Source organism: Prenolepis imparis, unplaced genomic scaffold (assembly GCF_030444845.1).
Source record: "Prenolepis imparis isolate NDT839.2.m4 unplaced genomic scaffold, iyPreImpa1.0 SCAF_15, whole genome shotgun sequence".
NCBI classification, from domain to species: domain Eukaryota; kingdom Metazoa; phylum Arthropoda; class Insecta; order Hymenoptera; family Formicidae; genus Prenolepis; species Prenolepis imparis.
This window is the reverse complement of record NW_028141173.1, coordinates 6,607,945-6,619,246: the sequence shown is the minus strand read 5'-3', so window position 1 is coordinate 6,619,246 and position 11,302 is coordinate 6,607,945. Positions and strand designations below refer to the sequence as shown.

General features: G+C 32.2%; 1 protein-coding gene and 1 pseudogene across 1 annotated transcript; both read left to right on the top strand.

The window, feature by feature from the left end:
* Positions 1-1,899: 1,899 nt before the first annotated feature.
* LOC145945924 (odorant receptor 22c-like) lies at positions 1,900-3,659 on the top strand. Its single transcript, XM_083055198.1, has 4 exons — positions 1,900-1,979; positions 2,549-2,854; positions 3,078-3,210; positions 3,328-3,659. Exons 2-4 carry the CDS (start codon positions 2,703-2,705, stop codon positions 3,379-3,381), a joined length of 339 nt encoding a protein of 112 aa, XP_082911324.1. The 5' UTR covers positions 1,900-1,979; positions 2,549-2,702; the 3' UTR covers positions 3,382-3,659.
* A 1,842-nt stretch (positions 3,660-5,501) lies between these two features.
* On the top strand, positions 5,502-9,390 carry LOC145946077 (odorant receptor 4-like; annotated as a pseudogene).
* Positions 9,391-11,302: the final 1,912 nt, after the last annotated feature.

Sequence of the window (11,302 nt, the reverse complement as noted above, 5' to 3'; positions counted from 1 at the left end):
TCATATGCGAAAACACACAGTGTATCTTCCAAACTTTACCTTCACATTTGATAATGTGGAATTCTCTAGTGAAAGTGCTCACATATCGATTTAATAGCCAGAAAGTACGTTTCATCAATATAAGCTTAGCTATATCTTTCATTCGAAGCTATCGTTGTGAATTGAAAAATTTTAGTTTTGAATCTTGCTTCTACTTTTGTAGCTGTTGCGATTACATATATTCAAGATATCAAATATATCGATGATGTTTGTAGATTAAAGATCTCACTGATCACTTATTCGTAGACTGGGATACTCTGGAGGCTCAGGAGGAACGTGAGATTATGCAAAAATATGCCGAAAATGGCAGATGGTTGTCGTTGATATATGCCAGCAAGTAAACTCCGTTATTGTTATTTAAGGCTCCTGTATGCTCACCGCGGCCATATTGGATTGTGACGTCAGAGGCGAGAAAGCACACGCTGAAAATTCTTAGATGCCATTTTTTAATGAAAAGATATTTCGATTAAACAGCACTTCAGATGGCTTTAGCACACTCTTAAAAACCCCCGAAAACTATCCTTTTCCTTTTATAATCAATCAACATCTGTAAAATGATCGAGATATCAGACTTTGACATGCGGAATGACTGCGCATGTGCAAAGACCAGACGGACTGGGCTTCATAATATTACATTTTATAGCTGTTGATTGATTATAAAGGGGAAAGGATAGTTTTCGGGGTTTTTTAAGAATGTGCTAAAGCCATCTGAAGTGCTGTTTCATCGAAATATTTTTTTCTTTCGAAAGGCATCTAAGAAATTTTAGCGTGTGTTTTCTCGCCTCTGACGTCACGATTTCGACATGGTCGGCAAGGAGCCAGGAGCCTTAAGAATTTTTTTTCTATATAGTGACAAGTATAAGCGCGAGCAGCCGTTCGTCTGACATTAATTACACAAGTTTACAGCCAAAAATTATTTTGAACCAGACGAAGTGTTTCTTATACATTTTTGGATGCTGAAAACGAAGCCAATTTTCACATCATTTTTCGAAATAATTGAGGTTTAATATGCAAAAAATGGCTTTTTTTTTGCGATATTTGAGAATTTTTGTAAAAAAAGGTTAACGTTATCTAGAAATTCTGATTAGATGTCATAAATGTATTGTTCATTCCCTATAAAATGCATTTTTTTTTATTTCGATATTTTACTTTTTAACCATATTATAAAAGATTAAAGTTGGGAACTACTTCTCATATAGGGCATCTGTCCCCTTATCGTTTTCAGCATCCAAAAATCTATAAGAAACACCTTGTCTAGTTTAAAATAATAATAAAAAAAAAATTTATTTGTAAACTAGTGTTATAATAAGAATGCATAGAAACATGTTAAACGTTTATTTAAATTCAAATGTCTATGAAATATTAGATATATATATTCTTAACGAAATTCATCCTTGTTGCAGCGTATTGCTACGTGTCTACCGTTTCATTTATAACAATTTCTCTCGTACCACGTATCATGGACATCGTGTTTCCTTTAAATACTTCACGTCCAATAATATTAGCATATCCGGCGCACTATTTCGTTAACGAAGAGCAATATTTTTATTACATTTTTTTCCATATGTTAATTACCGCCTTGGTATGTATGACTGGATTAGTCGCGCACGATTGCATGTTCTTCATTTACATCGAACACGTTTGCGGCCTTTTGGCGGTAGTCGGGTAATGATTATTATTTATACACTTTATAAACGATATATCATATTTTTTATATTTAGAAAATAAATGAAACTTCGTTATTATCATACGTTCACTTATAAAAATGATAAATTCTCCAAAATTTTATAATATTGTAAAATTGGCCTGGATATTTGCAGATTTCGATTTGAACATATATTACATAAACGCGATAATGCAAGAAGTTCGATTGATTGCTCGGATGACGTATATCGTAAATATGTTGCATTTTCGGTTTGTGCACATCGAAAAGCCTTGCAGTAAGTTCATAACAATATCGTGATGAGTTTTTTTCATCAATTGTAAAATTATTTAAGGCTCCTAGGTCATCGCTGGGACCATGTTGATTGTGACGTCAGAGGCGAAAAAGCACACACGCTGAAAATTGTTAGATGCCATTTCGAAATAAAAAGATATTTCGATGAAACAGCACTTTAGATGGCTTTAGCACACTCTTAAAATACCTCGAAAACTATTCTTTTCCCTTTATAATCAATCAACAGCTGTAAAGTGACTGTAATATATGTAATATGAGGCCCAGCCTCTCTAGTCTCTTTGCACATGCACAGTCATTCCGCATGACAAAATCTGATAACATTTTAAAAAAGTGCTAAATTCATCTAAAATAGTTTTTCATCGAAATATCTTTTCATTTAAAAATGGCATCTAAGAATTTGCAGGTTGTGTTTTCTCGCCTTTGACGTCACAATCCAACATCGCCGCGGCGAGGATTCACACAGGAGCCTTAATTAATATTTTTCAATAATCACAATAAGTTTATGAATTCATCTTATTTAACTGTCATTATCTTTGTATCCCCTTAATCTAGGTTTGCGAAACTTCTTGAAAGTACCTTTACGATATCATTCGCAATGCAACTCATATGTGTTACAATTGGTCTTAGCGTTACCTTATTGCAAGTAAGTTATTAACAATTATATCAAGATGAGAGTTTTGAAAAATATAGTGCAGATCTAGAACATATGATTTTATTCAAGTTCTCGATGAAGTTGAATGATTTTCTGGAACGGATGAGATATTTTGTTTACATTCTTGCTCAATTATTCCACTTGTTCTGCTTCAGCTTCCAAGGACAAAAGCTGATAGATCATAGTCTCGAAATTTGTGACAAGATGTAAGATAAAAAATATTAAAGTAAGAAGTCAAAAAATAATTTTGGCCGATATAGAAAATCTATTTTTTGTATAAAATATTTACAGGAATATAAACACTTCTTATAATATTTCTTCTAATTATCATTGCACATTATTGTAATATAAAGTATATATACATATATAATTTAGAATATATCATATATTTATATTGCATATATTTTGTCTGAAATGTTAATTTTGTAGATATAACAGCTCGTGGTATGAGATAACCGTGAAGACACAAAAACTGCTTTTGATTACGATGAGAAAAAGCATCGAAGCTAGTACTGTGACTGCCTGCAAGATATTCGTATATTCTTTGCAAAATTTCACAATGGTAAAGCATTTGTCGTGATAGAAATTGCAATGTCATAAGGATAGGCACATAAATATTGTGCGTATGTAACATGTAGAAATCGGACAAATGTAAAACGTTTAACTGTTTTTAATTTAGGTTCTGCAAACCTCGATGTCATACTTTACGGTGCTATCGTCCTTTAGTGAATGACTCGACGGTGATTCTAGAATTCAGTGAGAAATAAAGCTGAAAAAATTCTATAGAGAATTATAGTATTACAAATTATATTGAAACTTATATTATTATCATTATATTTATATTTAAAATTTCAAAGCCATCGTAAGAGCCAGATGGTAGTGCATCAGTTTAAAAGAAAATTGATTTTCCTTTTAAACTGAATCCTTGTGCACTGGGCACATATATTTTCATTGGTGCGATATCAAATAATTAAATAAAATAATAATTCAAGATTTTTATTTGTATAAACCTCCCAGATCGACTTCCCTAAAATATTAGGTTTCGGGCTCCTTGAAGAAGATCCGATCATGTTGTCCATCATATGAGAGCCTTACTAATTTCTTAATTCATATTTTATGTCGTTTAAAATGTAATAAAATTTTATTTTATTATCGATATTTTTATATCTACTTGATACAATGTATTTTTTCTAGTTATGTATATTAATTATTATTTATTTGATGCACTATTTTACTAGCTACATATTACATTTTTCGATATTGATATGAAAATGAACGAATTTATTATAGAAAAAGACAATTTTTATCGCGAAAATGTACATTTAATTCTCTTCTTTTGCTTTAAATAAAAATGAATTTAGTTTAGATATATAAATAATATATACGGTGATAATATTTGTCTTGAGTTGTACTTTTTTCAGTTGAAAAAGAAAAAAAACAGAAGGTAATAAGAAGACTGGTAGCATAGTTTAAAATTTGAAATAGTGATTAAATTTTAGTATGAAATTATATCGTATATGCGACCGATATTGGAGGAATATATAGCTAGATAAATAAAGTAAAAATTATAATTCTTCGCGGATTATATATAATCATAAAAAAAATAAATGTGATTGTGTTTATTCTACTATTTGTCAAATGACGAACGCACTTTCGAGGAAGCACTTTCATCTCATCCAGTTTTTTGTAATTAAGGCTCCTGGCTCCTTTCCGACCATGTTGAAATCGTGACGTCAGAGGCGAGAAAACACACGCTAAAGTTTCTTAGATGCCATTTCAAAATAAAAAAATATTTCGATGAAACAGCACTTCAGATGGCTCTAGCACACTCTTAAAAAACCCCGAAAACTATCCTTTCCCCTTGATAATCAATCAACAGCTGTAAAATGTAATATTATGAAGCCCAGTCCGTCTGGTCTTTGCACAGTCATTCCGCATGTCTCAAAGTCTGATATCTCGATCATTTTACAGATGTTGATTGATTATAAAGGGAAAAGGATAGTTTTCGGGGGTTTTTAAGAGTGTGCTAAAGTCATCTGAAGTGCTGTTTAATCGAAATATCTTTTCATTAAAAAATGGCATCTAAGAATTTTCAGCGAGTGCTTTCTCGCCTCTGACGTCACAATCCAATATGGCCGCGGTGAGCACCCAGGAGCCTTAATTCAAATATGTATATTCAATGTAGCACATATTTTAATTGTTACACACAGATTATAAAACTCGCATAATTAATCACGCATTATATGGACGATTCAAACACACACACACGTTATTATTTACATAATTATATATATTTTTATGAATATATATCAGTAACATAAACAATAAAATAATTATAAAGTGTCACATCTGACAGATAAATTATTTTATTTTTAAATTCAATAAAAATTAAAAATGTATTGCAAAAATATCCAAATTATTTTTATGTCGAAAATTAGCGAAGAAGTCAAAGTTTTATTCCAGATTTACGGATAAACGAAGCGATGTTGCACAGTTGGAATTTTATGATCGAGAAGGAGCTGTATATGCAACTGCACATATGTGCAAAATTCACTAGTCAAACATTAATAAGAAAACCGTACTTTTCTATTGCTGTAAATTACACCGCATAATAAATAGCATGACTAAATTAATCGATACGATCAGGACAGTTACGCACATTTTTCAGTCATATATCTTATACACATACGTTCGAGTCGACGAATATTTTTAAAAGGGTCAGCTTGTCAAACGCTATTTTCACTTGCATTATATTTACACGAGACATATACTTATTGTAGATGTACATACATCAGTCAGATGGAGAGACTTGTTTGATTGCTATGTCGAACACGGTGGGGAAACAAAAAAGAGCGGGAGCGTTATATGAAATATTAATTTATTCTCCCGCCCGCGCGCGATGGAAGGAGACACCGCTAGGAAAGGTTTTTTATATCAGATATTCGAGGGATGTTGTAGTGGTTAACAGAAACTATTTCTTCAAAAAGTATGGAACATAGCAGGAATTATTATTACGATATTAGCAAAAGATTCTTGTGGATGATCGGTCAGTGGCCTTATCAGAAGCCGAAAATGAGACTATCCTTTTTAATTTTGGTAGTCATAATTTTGGCCAATTGTCTTTTTACACAGGTAATATTATACATATAATATTATTGACGAGAGAATTTTTCAGCACTTAGCCTCGTTGAGATTTTTTATTTCGCACATTATTGAATAGATTGTTAAAATTTTTCTGCGATTTATCTTGTGAATTTTTAAAATTTGTACGCTTTTTTAATGAAACGAGTGCATGTATATATATGTTTTTCAGATAGCACAACTTTTCATATGCGAAAACACACAGTGTATCTTTCAAACTTTACCTTCACATTTGTTAATATGGAATTCTCTAATGAAAGTGCTCACATATCGATTTAATAGCCAGAAAGTACGTTTCATCAATATAAGCTTAGCTATATCTTTCATTCGAAGCTATCGTTGTGAATTGAAAAATTTTAGTTTTGAATCGTGCTTCTATTTTTGTAGCTGTTGCGAATACATATATTCAAGATATCATATATATCGATGATGTTTGTAGATTAAAGATCTCACTGATCACTTATTCGTAGACTGGGATACTCTGGAGGCTCAGGAGGAACGTGAGATTATGAAAAAATATGCCGAAAATGGCAGATGGTCGTCGTTGATATATGCCAGCAAGTAAACTCCGTTATTGTTATTTAAGGCTCCTGGGTGCTCACCGCGGCCATATTGGATTGTGACGTCAGAGGCGAGAAAGCACACGCTGAAAATTCTTAGATGCCATTTTTTAATGAAAAGATATTTCGATTAAACAGCACTTCAGATGGCTTTAGCACACTCTTAAAAACCCCCGAAAACTATCCTTTTCCCTTTATAATCAATCAACATCTGTAAAATGATCGAGATATCAGACTTTTTGACATGCGGAATGACTGCGCATGTGCAAAGACCAGACGGACTGGGCTTCATAATATTACATTTTATAGCTGTTGATTGATTATAAAGGGGAAAGGATAGTTTTCGGGGTTTTTTAAGAATGTGCTAAAGCCATCTGAAGTGCTGTTTCATCGAAATATTTTTTTCTTTCGAAAGGCATCTAAGAAATTTTAGCGTGTGTTTTCTCGCTTCTGACGTCACGATTTCGACATGGTCGGCAAGGAGCCAGGAGCCTTAAGAATTTTTTTTCTATATAGTGACAAGTATAAGCGCGAGCAGCCGTTCGTCCGACATTAATTACACACTAGTTTACAGCCAAAAATTATTTTGAACCAGACGAAGTGTTTCTTATACATTTTTGGATGCTGAAAACGAAGCCAATTTTCACATCATTTTTCGAAATAATTGAGATTTAATATGCAAAAAATGACTTTTTTTGCGATATTTGAGAATTTTTGTAAAAAAAGGTTAACGTTATCTAGAAATTCTGATTAGATGTCATAAATGTATTGTCCATTCCCTATAAAATGTATTTTTTTTTATTTCGATATTTTACTTTTTAACGATATTATAAAAGATTAAAGTTGGGAACTACTTCTCATATAGGGCATCTGTCCCCTTATCGTTTTCAGGATCCAAAAATCTATAAGAAACACCTTGTCTAGTTTAAAATAATAATAAAAAAAAAATTTTTTTTGTAACCTAGTGTTATAATAAGAATGCATAGAAACATGTTAAACGTTTATTTAAATTCAAATGTCTATGAAATATTAGATATATATATTCTTAACGAAATTCATCCTTGTTGCAGCGTATATCTACGTGTCTACCGTTTCATTTATAACAATTTCTCTCGTACCACGTATCATGGATATCGTGTTTCCTTTAAATACATCACGTCCAATAATATTAGCATATCCGGCGCACTATTTCGTTAACGAAGAGCAATATTTTTATTACATTTTTTTCCATATGTTAATTACCGCCTTGGTATGTATGACTGGATTAGTCGCGCACGATTGCATGTTCTTCATTTACATCGAACACGTTTGCGGCCTTTTGGCAGTAGTCGGGTAATGATTATTATTTATATACTTTATAAACGATATATCATATATTTTATATTTAGAAAATAAATGAAACTTCGTTATTATCATACGTTCACTTATAAATATGATAAATTCTCCAAAATTTTATAATATTGTAAAATTTGCCTGGATATCTGCAGATTTCGATTTGAACATATATTACATAATCGCGATAATGCAAGAAGAAGTTCGATTGATTGCTCGGATGACGTATATCGTAAATATGTTGCATTTTCGGTTTGTGCACATCGAAAAGCCTTGCAGTAAGTTCATAACAATATCGTGATGAGTTTTTTTCATCAATTGTAAAATTATTTAAGGCTCCTAGGTTATCGCTGGGACCATGTTGATTGTGACGTCAGAGGCGAAAAAGCACACACGCTGAAAATTGTTAGATGCCATTTCGAAATAAAAAGATATTTCGATGAAACAGCACTTTAGATGGCTTTAGCACACTCTTAAAATACCTCGAAAACTATTCTTTTCCCTTTATAATCAATCAACAGCTGTAAAGTGACTGTAATATATGTAATATGAGGCCCAGTCTCTCTAGTCTCTTTGCACATGCACAGTCATTCCGCATGACAAAATCTGATATCATTTTAAAAAAGTGCTAAATTCATCTAAAATAATTTTTCATCGAAATATCTTTTCATTTAAAAATGGCATCTAAGAATTTTCAGGTTGTGTTTTCTCGCCTTTGACGTCACAATTCAACATCGCCGCGGCGAGGATTCACACAGGAGCCTTAATTAATATTTTTCAATAATCACAATAAGTTTATGAATTCATCTTATTTAACTGTCATTATCTTTGTATCCCCTTAATCTAGGTTTGCGAAACTTCTTGAAAGTACCTTTACGATATCATTCGCAATGCAACTCACATGTGTTACAATTGGTCTCAGCGTTACCTTATTGCAAGTAAGTTATTAACAATTATATCAAGATGAGAGTTTTGAAAAATATAGTGCAGATCTAGAACATATGATTTTATTCAAGTTCTCGATGAAGTTGAATGATTTTGTGGAACGGATGAGATATTTTGTTTACATTATTGGACAATTATTCCACTTGTTCTGCTTCAGTTTCCAAGGACAAAAGCTGATAGATCATAGTCTCGAAATTTGTGACAAGATGTAAGATAAAAAATATTAAAGTAAGAAGTCAAATATAATTTTGGCCGATATAGAAAGTCTATTTTTTGTATAAAATATTTACAGGAATATAAACACTTCTTATAATATTTCTTATAATTATCATTGCACATTATTGTAATATAAAGTATATATACATATATAATTTAGAATATATCATATATTTATATTGCATATATTTTGTCTGAAATGTTAATTTTGTAGATATAACAGCTCGTGGTATGAGATACCCGTGAAGACACAAAAACTGCTTTTGATTACGATGAGAAAAAGCATCGAAGCTAGTACTGTGACTGCCTGCAAGATATTCGTATATTCTTTGCAAAATTTCACAATGGTAAAGCATTTGTCGTGATAGAAATTGCAATGTCATAAGGATAGGCACATAAATATTGTGCGTATGTAACATGTAGAAATCGGACAAATGTAAAACGTTTAACTGTTTTTAATTTAGGTTCTGCAAACCTCGATGTCATACTTTACGGTGCTATCGTCCTTTAGTGAATGACTCGACGGTGATTCTAGAATTCAGTGAGAAATAAAGCTGAAAAAATTCTACAGAGAATTATAGTATTACAAATTATATTGAAACATATATTATTATCATTATATTTATATTTAAAATTTCAAAGCCATCGTAAGAGCCAGATGGTAGTGCATTAGTTTAAAAGAAAATTGATTTTCCTTTTAAACTGAATCCTTGTGCACTGGGCACATATATTTTCATTGGTGCGATCAAATAATTAAATAAAATAATAATTCAAGATTTTTATTTGTATAAACCTCCCAGATCGACTTCCCTAAAATATCAGGTTTCGGGCTCCTTGAAGAAGATCCGATCATGTTGTCCATCATATGAGAGCCTTACTAATTTCTTAATTCATATTTTATGTCGTTTAAAATGTAATAAAATTTTATTTTGTTATCGATATTTTTATATCTACTTGATACAATGTATTTTTTCTAGTTATGTATATTAATTATTATTTATTTGATGCACTATTTTACTAGCTACAAATTACATTTTTCGATATTGATATGAAAATGAACGAATTTATTATAGAAAAAGACAATTTTTATCGCGAAAATGTACGTTTAATTCTCTTCTTTTGCTTTAAATAAAAATGAATTTAGTTTAGATATATAAATAATATATACGGTGATAATATTTGTCTTGAGTTGTACTTTTTTCAGTTGAAAAAGAAAAAAAAACAGAAGGTAATAAAAAGACTGGTAGCATAGTTTGAAATTTGAAATAGTGATTAAATTTCAGTATGAAATTATATCGTATATGCGATCGATATTGGAGGAATATATAGCTAGATAAATAAAGTAAAAATTATAATTCTTCGCGGATTATGTATATAATCATAAAAAAAATAAATGTGATTGTGTTTATTCTACTATTGTCAAATGACGAACGCACTTTCGAGGAAGCACTTTCATCTCATCCAGTTTTTTGTAATTAAGGCTCCTGGCTCCTTTCCGACCATGTCGAAATCGTGACGTCAGAGGCGAGAAAACACACGCTAAAATTTCTTAGATGCCATTTCAAAATAAAAAAATATTTCGATGAAACAGCACTTCAGATGGCTTTAGCACACTCTTAAAAAACCCCGAAAACTATCCTTTCCCCTTTATAATCAATCAACAGCTGTAAAATGTAATATTATGAAGCCCAGTCCGTCTGGTCTTTGCACATGCGCAGTCACTCCGCATGTCAAAGTCTGATATTTCGATCATTTTACGGTTGTTGATTGACTGTCAAGGGAAAAGAATAGTTTTCGGCGTTTTTTAGAAGTGTATTAAAGAGATCTTAAGTGTTATTTTATGCAAATGTTTTTATTTAGAAATGGCATCTAAGAAATCTCAACGTGTTATTTCTCGCCTCTGACGTCACGATTCCAATATGGCCGCGGTGAGCACCCAGGAGCTTTAACGGATGCAATGTTGTTATTTATTTCGATTCAGGGTGTCAAATTTGTTGTTGAGAGAGAATGTAAAGTAAGAAGAGATAATGATCAAGTCCCGTTCCTAGGTTTACGTATACACGCGATCGAGAAGGACTGATCCGATATCGATCGCGATCGAATGGCATAAAGAAGTGAAAACAGTAGATATATATAAAAATCGAATCGCGCATAGTTCTTTTTTTTTTTTCTTTTTCGCGGATCAGCCGGCGAAATCGCGGACGAGAGCCGATTGTGGGTCAGTCGATTTGTTTTGTCGAGCGACGAGGCACACCCACATTTTCGGAGCAGCATCCTCCCCCTGCCCCCCCCCCTTTCCCCCCTCCTTCTCTCTTGTAATTAATTTACATGCGCATATTCATTGTAACACCGTTTCACACACATATACACACACACGGGCTGTAAAACTCGCGCGGCTGACCTCACACATTCTACGGATTCACGCATGATTATCAGTACTCTGCGTTGATACCACTGCTT